This window comes from Gigantopelta aegis, chromosome 8 (genome assembly GCF_016097555.1).
Source record: "Gigantopelta aegis isolate Gae_Host chromosome 8, Gae_host_genome, whole genome shotgun sequence".
NCBI lineage: Eukaryota > Metazoa > Mollusca > Gastropoda > Neomphalida > Peltospiridae > Gigantopelta > Gigantopelta aegis.
The window spans coordinates 75,187,393-75,204,609 of NC_054706.1; the positions used below are offsets into that span (position 1 = coordinate 75,187,393).

A 17,217-nucleotide genomic window follows, 5' to 3' on the forward strand; every position below is an offset into this window, starting at 1 on the left:
TTTTGTAAATATGGAACAATAAATTAAATTTTTGGTGTAGTTTACATCATCAATCATGAAACTTATTTGGTTATAAATTTTTGACCCTTAAATTCTTTTGAGTAGTATACAATCAATTACCATTTACCATTAATCAAGTTTGTACAAGTTCATAAAACTTCTATCTCGGTGATAAAACACTCATCTCAGTGTGGTGGATTATACAATCAATTACCACTTACCATTAATCAAGTTTGTACAAGTTCATAAAACTTCTATCTCAGTGATAAAACACTCATCTCAGTGTGGTGGATTATACAATCAATTACCACTTACCATTAATCAAGTTTGTACAAGTTCATAAAACTTCTATCTCGGTGATAAAACACTCATCTCAGTGTGGTGGATTATACAATCAATTACCACTTACCATTAATCAAGTTCATACAAGTTCATAAAACTTCTATCTCGGTGATAAAACACTCATCTCAGTGTGGTGGATTATACAATCAATTACCACTTACCATTAATCAAGTTTGTACAAGTTCATAAAACTTCTATCTCAGTGATAAAACACTCATCTCAGTGTGGTGGATTATACAATCAATTACCACTTACCATTAATCAAGTTTGTACAAGTTCATAAAACTTCTATCTCGGTGATAAAACACTCATCTCAGTGTGGTGGATTATACAATCAATTACCACTTACCATTAATCAAGTTTGTACAAGTTCATAAAACTTCTATCTCAGTGATAAAACACTCATCTCAGTGTGGTGGATTATACAATCAATTACCACTTACCATTAATCAAGTTCATACAAGTTCATAAAACTTCTATCTCGGTGATAAAACACTCATCTCAGTGTGGTGGATTATACAATCAATTACCACTTACCATTAATCAAGTTTGTACAAGTTCATAAAACTTCTATCTCAGTGATAAAACACTCATCTCAGTGTGGTGGATTATACAATCAATTACCACTTACCATTAATCAAGTTTGTACAAGTTCATAAAACTTTAATAAACACTCATCTCAGTGTGGTGGATTATATACTACTCAAAAGAATTTAAGGGTCAGACGATATTTTCGACATTATTTTCTGAATGTCAATTATATTAGCTAGACCATAATGTCACGCATGGTATTATTCCATTTTGACGAAAGTGGGTCTAAGCAACCCATAAATGAATTAAAATCCACTGTCATTGACACTGTCGACTAGTTCTAATGGCGAAAACATGCTTACATTTGCACGTAAATTAGGGCGAAAGCGAAAGGTCTGCTAAGTGCCCATAACTTGCTTTTTCACAAAGCGCTTCATTTGCACGCTTTGCATGTGTATTCCATGTTCCCAATGCTGAATTTCCGTATAATTGGAGCTTGCGTTCGTGTACGGTGCACACTCCAAATTCGACAATGGTACGACGTCAACTGACTATCGAAGATCGAGGAAGGGCTATTGCTTGGCTTCAGGATGGCAATACACAAAGAAATGTTGCTCTGAGACTTGGTGTCAGTCAGAGTGTCGTTGGCCGACTGTGGCAACGGTACCAAGCAACGAATTCTGTTCGAAATCGTCCACGTTTGGGAAGACCCCGAAGCACTACAAATAGAGAGGACCGCTACATCACCAATACGGCTCTACGTCAATGCACAACCACTGCACGCCGATTACGTGACAATCTGCGGACTGCGACTGGAACTCGAGTGTCTGATCAAACCATACGCAATCGTCTGAGAGCCAATAATCTACGCTGCCGTCGCCAGGCTGTTCGACCACCACTCCTACCACGTCACAAAACGGCCAGATGTCACTGGTGCACGTTTCATCTGTGGTGGCAACATGTTCAGTGGGGTCGAGTGATGTTCACTGATGAGTCCAGGTTTAGTCTCCAGTTCAACGACGGTCGGGTTCGTGTCTACAGACGTCCTGGGGAGCGCTTCGCTGACGTTAACGTTAGACAACGTCACCGGTTCGGTGGTGGTAGCGTCATGGTGTGGGGCGGCATCTCTATCCACCACAGGACCCCCCTCTATGTGGTGGATGGCAATCTGAATGGAATCCGCTATCTGAATGAGATTATCCGGCCGTTGGTTCTCCCAGGCCTTCAGCAGATTGGCGGCGGGGCAGTTCTGCAGGATGACAATGCCAGACCCCACCGCGCCAGGGTGGTAACGGACTTTCTCAGACAACAAGGTATCGCCAGGATGGATTGGCCAGCATATTCGTCTGACTTGGCCCCAATAGAGCACGCCTGGGACGAATTAGGCAGGAGAGTTCGGGATAGCCATGCCCCTCCGGCCAACCTTCATGATCTGGGTCAACTTCTTATGGCAGAGTGGCAGGCCATTCCCCAAGAGTTCTTCAGACGTCTGATCAACAGCATGAGGCAACGATGTGTCGAGTGTATTCGCGCCAGGGGTGGATTCACACACTATTAAACGAATGTTCTAATGTGTAAAATCCATGTTTGACAACCTTCAACTTTGACAGCATGTCATGTGACTTTCTTGTATACAGTGACGTTTATTTGTGGTTTTTTGTAAATATGGAACAATAAATTAAATTTTTGGTGTAGTTTACATCATCAATCATGAAACTTATTTGGTTATAAATTTTTGACCCTTAAATTCTTTTGAGTAGTATACAATCAATTACCATTTACCATTAATCAAGTTTGTACAAGTTCATAAAACTTCTATCTCAGTGATAAAACACTCATCTCAGTGTGGTGGATTATACAATCAATTACCACTTACCATTAATCAAGTTTGTACAAGTTCATAAAACTTCTATCTCAGTGATAAAACACTCATCTCAGTGTGGTGGATTATACAATCAATTACCACTTACCATTAATCAAGTTTGTACAAGTTCATAAAACTTCTATCTCAGTGATAAAACACTCATCTCAGTGTGGTGGATTATACAATCAATTACCACTTACCATTAATCAAGTTTTGTACAAGTTCATAAAACTTCTATCTCGGTGATAAAACACTCATCTCAGTGTGGTGGATTATACAATCAATTACCATTTACCATTAATCAAGTTCGTACAAGTTCATAAAACATCTATCTTGGTGATAAAACACTCATCTCAGTGTGGTGGATTATACAATCAATTACCACTTACCATTAATCAAGTTTGTACAAGTTCATAAAACTTCTATCTCGGTGATAAAACACTCATCTCAGTGTGGTGGATTATACAATCAATTACCATTTACCATTAATCAAGTTCGTACAAGTTCATAAAACTTCTATCTTGGTGATAAAACACTCATCTCAGTGTGGTGGATTATACAATCAATTACCACTTACCATTAATCAAGTTTGTACAAGTTCATAAAACTTCTATCTCGGTGATAAAACACTCATCTCAGTGTGGTGGATTATACAATCAATTACCATTTACCATTAATCAAGTTCGTACAAGTTCATAAAACTTTAACAAACACTCATCTCAGTGTGGTGGATTATACAATCAATTACCACTTACCATTAATCAAGTTTGTACAAGTTCATAAAACTTCTATCTCGGTGATAAAACACTCATCTCAGTGTGGTGGATTATACAATCAATTACCATTTACCATTAATCAAGTTCGTACAAGTTCATAAAACATCTATCTTGGTGATAAAACACTCATCTCAGTGTGGTGGATTATACAATCAATTACCACTTACCATTAATCAAGTTTGTACAAGTTCATAAAACTTCTATCTCGGTGATAAAACACTCATCTCAGTGTGGTGGATTATACAATCAATTACCATTTACCATTAATCAAGTTCGTACAAGTTCATAAAACTTCTATCTTGGTGATAAAACACTCATCTCAGTGTGGTGGATTATACAATCAATTACCACTTACCATTAATCAAGTTTGTACAAGTTCATAAAACTTCTATCTCGGTGATAAAACACTCATCTCAGTGTGGTGGATTATACAATCAATTACCACTTACCATTAATCAAGTTTGTACAAGTTCATAAAACATCTATCTCGGTGATAAAACACTCATCTCAGTGTGGTGGATTATACAATCAATTACCACTTACCATTAATCAAGTTTGTACAAGTTCATAAAACTTCTATCTCAGTGATAAAACACTCATCTCAGTGTGGTGGATTATACAATCAATTACCACTTACCATTAATCAAGTTCATACAAGTTCATAAAACTTCTATCTCGGTGATAAAACACTCATCTCAGTGTGGTGGATTATACAATCAATTACCACTTACCATTAATCAAGTTCATACAAGTTCATAAAACTTCTATCTCGGTGATAAAACACTCATCTCAGTGTGGTGGATTATACAATCAATTACCACTTACCATTAATCAAGTTTGTACAAGTTCATAAAACTTCTATCTCGGTGATAAAACACTCATCTCAGTGTGGTGGATTATACAATCAATTACCACTTACCATTAATCAAGTTTGTACAAGTTCATAAAACTTCTATCTCGGTGATAAAACACTCATCTCAGTGTGGTGGATTATACAATCAATTACCACTTACCATTAATCAAGTTTGTACAAGTTCATAAAACTTCTATCTCGGTGATAAAACACTCATCTCAGTGTGGTGGATTATACAATCAATTACCACTTACCATTAATCAAGTTTGTACAAGTTCATAAAACTTCTATCTCGGTGATAAAACACTCATCTCAGTGTGGTGGATTATACAATCAATTACCACTTACCATTAATCAAGTTTGTACAAGTTCATAAAACATCTATCTCGGTGATAAAACACTCATCTCAGTGTGGTGGATTATACAATCAATTACCACTTACCATTAATCAAGTTCATACAAGTTCATAAAACTTCTATCTCGGTGATAAAACACTCATCTCAGTGTGGTGGATTATACAATCAATTACCACTTACCATTAATCAAGTTTGTACAAGTTCATAAAACTTCTATCTCGGTGATAAAACACTCATCTCAGTGTGGTGGATTATACAATCAATTACCACTTACCATTAATCAAGTTTGTACAAGTTCATAAAACATCTATCTCGGTGATAAAACACTCATCTCAGTGTGGTGGATTATACAATCAATTACCACTTACCATTAATCAAGTTCGTACAAGTTCATAAAACTTCTATCTCGGTGATAAAACACTCATCTCAGTGTGGTGGATTATACAATCAATTACCACTTACCATTAATCAAGTTCGTACAAGTTCATAAAACTTTAACAAACACTCATCTCAGTGTGGGGGATTATACAATCAATTACCACTTACCATTAATCAAGTTTGTACAAGTTCATAAAACTTCTATCTTGGTGATAAAACACTCATCTCAGTGTGGGGGATTATACAATCAATTACCACTTACCATTAATCAAGTTTGTACAAGTTCATAAAACTTCTATCTCGGTGATAAAACACTCATCTCAGTGTGGGGGATTATACAATCAATTACCACTTACCATTAATCAAGTTTGTACAAGTTCATAAAACTTCTATCTTGGTGATAAAACACTCATCTCAGTGTGGGGGATTATACAATCAATTACCACTTACCATTAATCAAGTTTGTACAAGTTCATAAAACTTTAACATTGCATAAATCATTACGTATAATAATGCATTTCTTTCATTAAATATTTGAAGGCAAATTGCTATTTCAGTTATTTTTACAATTTACGTTTAAATTTATTACTTAGAATTAACTGTTGGGTATTTGCTCAAAGTCTTAAATAGGTATATAAGTGTTTTATTATGAATTATTACTTTAAGTTATATGTTAAAACAATGTTATTACTGTAGTTCAAAATCCTGGCGCCAAGATGTCGCCAGATTATAACTAAGACCAATATCCTGGTGTCAGCCCTACACAGTGGAAACACCCACTGAGGACCCTGTTAAACCAGTGGGTGAAAAAAGTTACCTCAAACAAAACACTTACTGACCGAGTTGGAATGTTCTTAAAGAGGCTTTTTTTTCAATAAAGGGTTTTCTAATATTTTTTTGCGTTTACCTCTTTTGAATTAAGATTTGCGTAATCGTCTCTGATCTGGAAGTAGAGTCCTAACACACCAATCAGCGGCTGGAAGTCACTGTAAATAAAACGGTTACTTAGCAACACAGAACAAACCTGAATATATACACAGACCAATGTGTCCAAAATTTCAAATAGAAATTCTTACAAGTACAACTCATACTAGTAATATTAATTTTGAGTACAATGAACATCTTTAAATTAAAGATAAAAATGTGTTTTACTCAATGTTATTTACTAACTGTGGCTATTGTACTATGATTGTTAATATTGTTACAGAGAACAGCTGAAATTTCCATTTATAAAACAGAATACATTTAGGTTGTTCATTTTTTACAAACTAAAACACAAACCTCTTGATGTCACTGAATAGCTGCATCATTTTCACACCAAGTCCAAACAGTCCTCCAGTTTCTAAAAAAAGTAATTATTCTTTTAGGAATTCTCTCTCTGTGTCTCTGTCTCTCTCTGTCATGGGCACTGTTAGAACAGGAAAACCCCCATTGCATTCACTGGGGGTGGGGGTGGATGTGGGGGGGGGGGGGGGGGGGATCCTGTGAACTGTCACACATAAACAAGCTTTCACTGTCCCAGGGTTCTTACACTTGAAAACACATAAAATTCAAGGATATTTCCAGGACATTCTAAAACATTTCCAGGACATGAAATGTTTGAACAATGAATGTTTTTATAACAGATTGTTGTCTGAATTTAGACAGGTTATGAGAACAACAAAAGTAAAGATGCGAAAAGAAATAAACCACCAAATGTTTGGCCTAAATTTTTAGGATACAATGAAATTTAAAGCTTTTTCCAGGACATTCCAGGCCTGGATTTTAAAATCACAAAATTCAAAGACATTCCAGGTTTTCCAGTAGGCATAAGGATGTATACTACCAAATCAAATCCCATAGAAGACAAAAGTAACACATGTGGTAAAACTCCTACCTGCAGCGTATCAATCAACATTAACGCCATAGATATAAATACTACCACCCCTGACCCTTAAAGTGAATCAAAACAAATTGGGGGTCAAGCTGCTCATTTCAGACATAAAGGGTAGTGTCTATGTTTACCCTAGTTCCACACAAAATTTGAGTACTTTTTTTTTTTTTACAGGTATCCAATACATGTTTGAAGCACAAGGCTACTTGATACAGTGGTACTAGATGAAATAAAATTGCTTACATTTTTTGCCCAGATGAAACTAATTTTTTTACCACCAACACACTCACATTTATAACCAATCACAGGACTTGTGGTGTTCACTTCTTTATCAAAAGTTGGGTTCACCTCGAACTTTGACCCAGCTGGAAGTTAGTTGCTTTAGTACTACCATAAAAACCCTGTGTCCCAATGCATGAAACTGATAATCCAAAGTGCTATGAAACTGATAAAATTGCAGCTGAAATTAGGTCATTGTAAAGGTCTCAAACCACTAATGCCACCTATAACAGATAACACTACAGAGTACATCAATTAATGATGCAGCAATCATCCATCCATGTTTGTTAAGATACTGTATGATGATGGTAACTGTGGTTGTTATGACAACATTGCTTTATTTCAACTTACTTCTCATGACCATCAGGATATATTCCTCTTCTGTGGGACAAACATTAGCATCTCTCCAGTAGATGTCCATTCCTTGACCCCGGTGCAAGTCTAGCAGCTGTTCTATATATATAAAAAAACAAAACTCAGATTAACGTTTTCTTATTCCTGAACCGTGACTGGATATGGACATCTAAAATATGTTCGACTTGGCTGTAACATTTTCCCCTGACCCCAGTTCATGTCTAGCATCTGTTCTATACCACAACTGGTGTAACAAAGGCCGTGGTATGTACTATACTGTCTGTGGGATGGTGCATATAAAAGATCCCTTGCTGCTAATCGAAAAGGGTAGCCCATGAAGTGACGACAGTGGGTTTCCTCCCTCAATATCTGTGTGGTCCTTAACCATATGTCTGATGCCATATAACTGTAAATAAAATGTGTTGAATGCGTCGTTAAATAAAACATTTCCTTTCTTCCTTCCTGTTCTATACCTGAAAAACCTGAACACTTTCTCCGGTCCTGACATAACTTCAGCAAAGCAATTTTAAACTATGGAAAGTGTTTGTCTAAGTAGTGCAATTGTTAACCACAGTCAAGATGATATTAAAATTCGACAACTAACCTATAAAGGTTTTACTCATGTCTGAATCAAGATGATTACATTTAATTAACTTGTGAAGATTGTATTCACATCTGGATGACAAAATATAACGGACCTGTGAATATTTATTCAAATCTGGATGCTAAAATATAACTAACCTGTGAAGATTTTGTTCACATCTGGATGTTAAAACAACTAACCTGTGAAGATTTTGTTCACATCTTGATGCTAAAATATAACTAACATGTGAAGATTTTGTTCACATCTGAATGCTAAAATGTAACTAACCTGAGAAGATTTTGTTCTCATCTGGATGCTAAAATAGAACTAACCTGTGAAGATTTTGTTCACATCTGGATGGTTAAGCAGCTGAGCTTTCTGCAGACCAAGAAAGTAGACATAGTTTGCCGAGTTGATCGTGTGGGGAACACCGAAGATATTATGGGCAACTGAAACAAACGTCTTTAATATTAGTACTGTTGGCCAATTGAAAACAATTTAAAATGAAAGACATCAAGTGTGCAAAGAATGTCAAAGGTTTATGAAATGTGACATGTTTTCAACCTATTTTTGCCTAAACAAATATTTAGTGCTCAATAGTTTACACCTTGATCAACCTGAGTAAATCATTTGTACTTCAGTAATAGAGAGGTGTAGCAATCACATGGTTACTGTTATGTATAGTGATAGCTAACCGTGTCCGTAACAGCACTAATTATAATGCTAGTTTTACAAATCAGTTAATGTCTATAGACAGGACATTGATTTCTTTTCCTTTTCTTCTTCTTTTCTTCTCCTTGTTTTTGTTTTTATTTACAGTAGTGTTTTTATATTTAGGTAAATATTACCTATGAAATCTATATGTAGCTTTAAAAATAACTCACCAATAAAAACATTTAAAGCAGCTGACCATAGTTTTGGAGATATGTACCTCTAATATTTTGCAAAATTAATTTTGATCTACTTAAAATATCAGGTCTGGGATGACAAGAAATAAGCTGATTGAAGTAAAAAGTAAAGTGTAAGTTAATGGCAAAAAATATGTATTAGTTAAACATGTTTTAAACTGGCTAATAACAGCTATTTCATTGAAAGGTTTTTTAAAAGTTTGTTTTGTTTAACGACAATACTAGAGCACATTGATTTATTATTCATCGGCTATTGGATCATATTTTACAAACCTGGAATTCCTCTTCGTAGACTTGAATGGTCTTCTATATCATCAATCCTGATATAAAAATTAGGTATACAAATAACAACAATTTGTTTTTTTCAAGTAAAATATTTTAAATTAAATTTTAAAAGTCTTAACAAAATAAAGATGAGAACATTTTACAAAATAAAGGTTTTGAAGAATAAACAATTTGGGATAAAAAAATGCGTCAAGATCTTGGTGATATAAGAGTTAAATTTTTGTTTTATTTAATGACCGTACTAGAGTGACCGTACTAGAGTACATTGATTGATTAATCATCAGCTATTGGATGTCAAACATTTGATAATTTTGACAAATAGTCTTAGAGGAAGCCAACTACATTATTTGATTAGCAGCAAGGGTTTTTTATATGCACTTTCCCACAGACAGAACAGCACATACTACAACCTTTGATTTACCAGTCATGGGACAGGAAATAAAACAATCAGAAAATGAGTCCCCTGAAAGGGCTCAATCCTACGACCAAAGTATCTCAGCTGAGTGTTTTCTGACTAAGTCGATGAAATAAGAATTGGCTCAATTAGGTATGTAATGTATGTTATTAATGTTTGTTTTCACTTATCAATAGTAATGGTTGTTTCATAAACAGAGTATTCATCACAAGTATTTTTTAATATGTAAAATATCAACCTTGTCTAGTTAATTGGTATTTGTCGAGGCAGAGTCTCGACAAATACGGATTAACTACACGAGGTTGATATTTTACAAATTAATAAACATGAGTAGCAAATTCTATAACACTTCAAAAATAACATTTTAAATTGATTTTTAGTAAATCACAGTAGCCTACTAAAGTCACCTCCATCAGATACAACAGAGTAAAATAAGAGTCTGACACGTTGAAATACCCTTAAACTTAGACTAAAACGCGACTCCATAACCATTACTTCTCAGATGCACGTGCATTTTTAAAAATATAAAAAATGCAATTTGTGGTATTAGAAACACCAGGATAACCAGAAACACTTCGGTTGAACGTAAGTGGATAATCTAAACAATAAAATAGAAGTAATGTTTGATTTCAGTCATCATAAACGGCTCTGATAGTGAAAAATATGCCTTAGTGTTTAAAAACTAGGGTCTGTCCCTTTAATACACTAAATGATCACATGAGTTTATGATATGGATATCATGGGTAACTTATATGATAAATACTTACAACAAGCTTGCATTATGTAACATCTGGATGACATCTGCTACTAGTTTCAGTTTGTCAGTCGGAATGTTCAACCAGTAGTTGAATGCCTGTAACAGAACAATCAGTATTATTAATAACATACACCATGTATTATTGTGAGTAGATTTTTTAACAAGTCACGTGATCGACTGATGCTTGATGAAGCCATTTGTCGCAGATTACAAGTCAAGTGATCGACTGATGCTTGCTGAAGCTGTTTGTCACAGATTACAAGTCACGTGATCGACTGATGCTTGGTGAAGCTGTTTGTCGCAGATTACAAGTCAAGTGATCGACTGATGCTTGGTGAAGCCGTTTGTCGCAGATTACAAGTCAAGTGATCGACTGATGCTTGCTGAAGCTGTTTGTCACAGATTACCAGTCATGTGATCGACTGATGCTTGGTGAAGCTGTTTGTCGCAGATTACAAGTCAAGTGATCGACTGATGCTTGATGAAGCTGTTTGTCACAGATTACAAGTCACGTGATCGACTGATGCTTGATGAAGCTGTTTGTCGCAGATTACAAGTCACGTGATCGACTGATGCTTGATGAAGCTGCGTGTCGCAGATTACCAGTCACGTGATCGACTGATGCTTAATGAAGCTGTTTGTTGTAGATTACAGGTCACGTGATCGACTGATGCTTAATGAAGCTGTGTGTCGCAGATTACAGGTCACGTGATCGACTGATGCTTGATGAAGCTGTGTGTCGCAGATTACAAGTCACGTGATCGACTGATACTTAATGAAGCTGTCTGTTGTAGATTACCAGTCACGTGATCGACTGATGCTTAATGAAGCTGTCTGTTGTAGATTACAGGTCACATGATCGACTGATGCTTAGTGAAGCTGTCTGTTGTAGATTACCAGTCACGTGATCTACTGATGCTTGGTGAAGCTGTTTGTCGTAGATTACAGGTCACATGATCGACTGATGCTTAGTGAAGCTGTCTGTTGTAGATTACCAGTCACGTGATCTACTGATGCTTAATGAAGCTGTTTGTCGTAGATTACAGGTCACGTGATCGACTGATGCTTAGTGAAGCCGTTTGTCGTAGATTACCAGTCACATGATCGACTCATGCTTGGTGAAGCTGTTTGTCATAGATTACAGGTCACGTGATCGACTGATGCTTAATGAAGCTGTCTGTTGTAGATTACCAGTCACGTGATCTACTGATGCTTGGTGAAGCCGTTTGTCGCAGATTACAAGTCACGTGATCGACTGATGCTTGATGAAGCTGTTTGTCGCAGATTACAAGTCACATGATCGACTGATGCTTGATGAAGCTGTGTGTCGCAGATTACAAGTCATGTGATCGACTGATACTTAATGAAGCTGTCTGTTGTAGATTACCAGTCACGTGATCGACTGATGCTTAATGAAGCTGTCTGTTGTAGATTACAGGTCACGTGATCGACTGATGCTTAGTGAAGCTGTCTGTTGTAGATTACCAGTCACGTGATCTACTGATGCTTAGTGAAGCCGTTTGTCGTAGATTACCAGTCACATGATTGACTGATGCTTGGTGAAGCTGTTTGTCATAGATTACAGGTCACGTGATCGACTGATGCTTAATGAAGCTGTCTGTTGTAGATTACCAGTCACGTGATCTACTGATGCTTGGTGAAGCCGTTTGTCGTAGATTACCAGTCATGTGATCTACTGATGCTTGGTGAAGCCGTTTGTCGTAGATTACCAGTCATGTGATCGACTGATGCTTGGTGAAGCCGTTTGTCGTAGATTACCAGTCATGTGATCGACTGATGCTTGGTGAAGCTGTTTGTCGTAGATTACCAGTCATGTGATCGACTGATGTTTGGTGAAGCCGTTTGTCGTAGATTACCAGTCATGTGATCGACTGATGCTTGGTGAAGCCGTTTGTCGTAGATTACAAGTCACGTGATCGACTGATGCTTGATGAAGCTGTCTGTCGCAGATTACAAGTCACGTGATCAACTGTTGCTCGATGAAGCCGTCTGTCGCAGATTACAGGTCACGTGATCGACTGATGCTTAATGAAGCTGTCTGTTGTAGATTACAGGTCACGTGATCAACTGATGCTTAATAAAGCTGTCTGTTGTAGATTACCAGTCACGTGATCTACTGATGCTTAATGAAGCTGTCTGTTGTAGATTACAGGTCACATGATCGACTTATGCTTGGTGAATGTGTCTGTTGTAGATTACCAGTCACGTGATCGACTGATGCTTGGTGAAGCCGTTTGTCGTAGATTACCAGTCACGTGATCGAGTGATGCTTGGTGAAGCTGTTTGTCGTAGATTACCAGTCTGGCTACATATTTTCTAAGCTATCTTAGCGCTACGATATCGTAAACTCGCCATAGGACACACCATAGCCTACAAGGGTTTTATGATATCATAGCACTAAGATAGCTTCAAAAAACATATGGGCCCTGGTTGTGATTCTCTGCATGCTGATGGATCTTTTCCCACAGTGAACACACAGGTTTCTCACATTGTTGTCACCTGAGCTCATTTATTTTGCCTGATGCTGACTGTTACATCATGTCGCAAGTAATAGTAGAGTAACCCATGCTACACTTAAGACCTTAAGGCCATCTGACAATTTTTCATTGCATTCAGAATCAGCTACATATTTAACTTTATATACTGAATGTTTAACAGACTTGTTGAATGCTGTAACAGGAAGTTTAACCAAGTGAATTCATTATATTTTCATAAATTTTAGCCTCCTTTTGAAATTGAATTCATGAATCATGTATATGTATTATTTTGAACTGAAATGTAGGTACGTTTTCTGTATATGATGATAATGAACTTACTGCAATTAGCTTTGATCTCACATTCTTGCCTGGGATTTGACAGATGTATTCATAGGGAGCCAACAAAATCTGAAAAAGTAAAGAGAAACAAATATAAGTTACACATTTTTATTTCAGTGTGAGATACTGCCATGAATGACTGCTGCATCAATGAATCTCACTACTTGGTTATCAGGAAAATCACCAGTACTGTACATTTGTACTTCAGTGAATTTACTTCTTCATAAGTATTCTTACATAAAATATGATGAAAAACAAATTATAAATGTTTAACAACTACTTTTGAATTTGAATTTTTTATCTTTATATTATATGCTGGTGTATTTTTTGTGCTGGGGTGTTGTTAAACATTCATTCATTCATTTGTTTTACAACTTAACAAAGATAACAAGGACATAAGATTTTTAAAAGTTAAAACCTGCTAAAAGCTTTACTAGATATTGGTTTATAGAGGTTAGGATCCATATTTGAGTACTGATACTTTATCTTACAGCCAAACTTGTACTCTCCAACACAATGGATGGTCTAATGGATGGATAGATAGATGGATGGATGGATGGATGGATGGATGGATGGATGGATGGATGATGGATGAATGGATGAATGATAGATGGATGAATGATTGGATGGCTGGCTGGATGATGGATGGATGGATGGATGGGTGGATGAATGGATGGTCTGATGGATGGATGAACGAATGGATGGATGGATGTTTGAATGGATGCATGTTTGAATGGATGATGGATGGATGGATGGATGAATGTATTGATTATGGAAGGATGGATGGATGTTTGAATGGATGATGGGGTGGTGATGGAAAGATGGATGGATAGATGATGGATGAATGATTGGATGATGGATAAATGGTTGGATGGCTGGATGGCTGGATGGATGGATGGGTGGATGGATGGTCTCATGGATGGGTAGGTGAATGGATGGTTGACAGATGGATGGATGGATAATGGATGGATGGATGGATAGATGGATAAATGAATGGATGCTGGATTGATGGATGGGTGGATGGATGGATGGACAGATGGGTGGACAGATGGATGGATGAATGATGGATGAATGGATGGATGGTTTGGATGGAAAGATGGATGGATTGGCAGATACTACATTTTAAAATGATTACCTTTTCATCGTGATCTTCAGTACTGTCTGTACGATGTCCAGAATCATCAACCCCATTCATCATGACGTCAACAAACTGTCTGAAATAAAACAAAAATGTCAAAATAACAAGTAGATTCCAAAATGTTTCAAATTTAATAGATAATTTAGCAACATTTTTCTGCTCCGACTTATATAATAAAATGATCCCAGCATGCATCAACCACAAACATTTACTTACATGTATACTACTCAAAAGAATTTAAGGGTCAAAAATTTATAACCAAATAAGTTTCAGAGTGTATTAGATTGATGATGTAAACTACACCAAAAATTTAATTTATTGTTCCATATTTACAAAAAACCACAAATAAACGTCACTGTATACAAGAAAGTCACATGGCATGCTGTCAAAGTTGAAGGTTGTCAAACATGGATTTTACACATTAGAACATTCGTTTAATAGTGTATGAATCCACCCCTGGCGCGAATACACTCGACACATCGTTGCCTCATGCTGTTGATCAGACGTCTGAAGAACTCTTGGGGAATGGCCTGCCACTCTGCCATAAGAAGTTGTCCCAGATCATGAAGGTTGGCCGGAGGGGCATGGTTATCCCGAACTCTCCTGCCTAATTCGTCCCAGGCATTCTCTATTGGGGCCAAGTCAGGCGAATATGCTGACCAATCCATCCTGGCGATACCTTGTTGTCTGAGAAAGTCCGTTACCACCCTGGCGCGGTGCGGTCTGGCATTGTCATCCTGCAGAACTGCCCCGCCGCCAATCTGCTGAAGGCCTGGGAGAACCAACGGCCGGATAATCTCATTCAGATAGCGGATTCCATTCAGATTGCCATCCACCACATAAAGACCATGACGCTGCCACCACCGAACCGGTGACGTTGTCTAACGTTAACGTCAGCGAAGCGCTCCCCAGGACGTCTGTAGACACGAACCCGACCGTCGTTGAACTGGAGACTAAACCTGGACTCATCAGTGAACATCACTCGACCCCACTGAACACGTTGCCACCGCAGATGAAGTGTGCACCAGTGACGTCTGGTGTTCTGTGACGAGGTAGGAGTGGTGGTCGAACAGCCTGGCGACAGCAGCGTAGATTATTGGCTCTCAGACGATTGCGTATGGTTTGATCAGACACTCGAGTTCCAGTCGCAGTCCGCAGATTGTCACGTAATCGGCGTGCAGTGGTTGTGCGTTGACGTAGAGCCATATTGGTGATGTAGCGGTCCTCTCTATTTGTAGTGCTTTGGGGTCTTCCCGAACGTGGACGATTTCGAACAGAATTCGTTGCTTGGTACCGTTGCCACAGTCGGCCAACGACACTCTGACTGACACCATTGTCGAATTTGGAGTGTGCACCGTACACGAACGCAAGCTCCAATTATACGGAATTTCAGCATTGGGAACATGGAATACACATGCAAAGCGTGCAAATGAAGCGCTTTGTGAAAAAGCAAGTTATGGGCACTTAGCAGACCTTTCGCTTTCGCCCTAATTTACGCGCAAATGTAAGCATGTTTTCGCCATTAGAACTAGTCGACAGTGTCAATGACAGTGGATTTTAATTCATTTATGGGTTGCTTAGACCCACTTTCATCAAAATGGAACAATACCATGCGTGACATTATGGTCTAGCTAATATAATTGACATTCAGAAAATAATGTCGAAAATATCGTCTGACCCTTAAATTCTTTTGAGTAGTATATATCTGTTAAACTGCATTATTTTATTCCTTGTGATTTAATTTTGCTTAATGCTGAGAAGGAAAGAATATTTTATTTAATGACACACTCTATAAACATTTTAATTAGTTATATGGCATCAGACATATGGTTAAGAATCACATAAAAAGCAGCAATTTAATGGACATGTATCTATAATTTTTATAAAGACTGTACTATGACTAGTAAGAGAACCGTCGACTGATATTTGTAAAAGTGCATGAAATGCAGCACTGTTCAATTTCAAAACATTTCAAACCCCTAACCACATAATAGGAACATTTATGGTCCATTTTGTTTTTATTACATACCCTCAAATTGTTTTCTGGCATAAAACCTGGTAGTACATACCACAGCTTTTGTTACATCAGTTGTGGAGCACTGGTTGGAATGAGAAACAGTGGGATAAATCCTAGACCAACCGTGGATCAGGCAAGCACTTTACAACTGGCCTATTCTTGGCCCCTGATTAATGTTGGATATCTGGTGGAATTTATCCTCAATCATTGGTTATGATCGGTTTCATATTGTTGTCATAGTTACTGGGATGGATCCTACAAATTGCTAATTTTACTGTTCATACCTATTGAATATCAGTCTTCTTTACTTACACATAAAATCAAACACAAATCCTAGAATACATGGTATTACATCAATTACAGTTAACTGGTTCAATAACAGTTTAGTTGGAATTGTTCAAGTAGTTTTAAAGAAGTTGAAATGTGAAAGTTTACGTATGACAGACAACAGTGAACAAAAACAGATTGCAATAGGTCACTTGAGCTTATCTGTAGGTTATGCATAGTTTGTGTCAACTTAATCCCTATTTAATTTACAGATGCCATATTTCTTTCTGTCTGTCTGTCTGTCTGTCTCTCTCTCACACACACACGTACACACATGCATGCATGTTCACATGTATGAACATTTACAAAATATTTTCTAAATTCTATTATTCAGTAAAAAAGAA

General features: G+C 37.2%; 1 protein-coding gene across 4 annotated transcripts in view; it reads right to left on the reverse strand.

Annotated features, from left to right (window-relative positions):
- LOC121378932 (geranylgeranyl pyrophosphate synthase-like) overlaps positions 1-17,217 on the reverse strand; it is a 39,435-nt gene that overhangs the window by 11,891 nt on the left and 10,327 nt on the right. For 2 of the 4 annotated variants that reach the window (XM_041507322.1, XM_041507325.1), the window contains exons 2-9: positions 14,527-14,605; positions 13,392-13,460; positions 10,565-10,650; positions 9,371-9,417; positions 8,522-8,638; positions 7,604-7,705; positions 6,382-6,442; positions 6,008-6,086 (exon numbers count right to left, since the gene is read on the reverse strand). In XM_041507322.1, the coding sequence (XP_041363256.1) occupies positions 6,008-6,086; positions 6,382-6,442; positions 7,604-7,705; positions 8,522-8,638; positions 9,371-9,417; positions 10,565-10,650; positions 13,392-13,460; positions 14,527-14,589 (624 nt within the window). In that variant the 5' untranslated portion in view covers positions 14,590-14,605. Of the gene's footprint in view, positions 1-6,007; positions 6,087-6,381; positions 6,443-7,603; positions 7,706-8,521; positions 8,639-9,370; positions 9,418-10,564; positions 10,651-13,391; positions 13,461-14,526; positions 14,606-16,558; positions 16,701-17,217 lie in introns of those variants that run through there. The other 2 variants (XM_041507326.1, XM_041507323.1) reach the window with 2 other exon arrangements.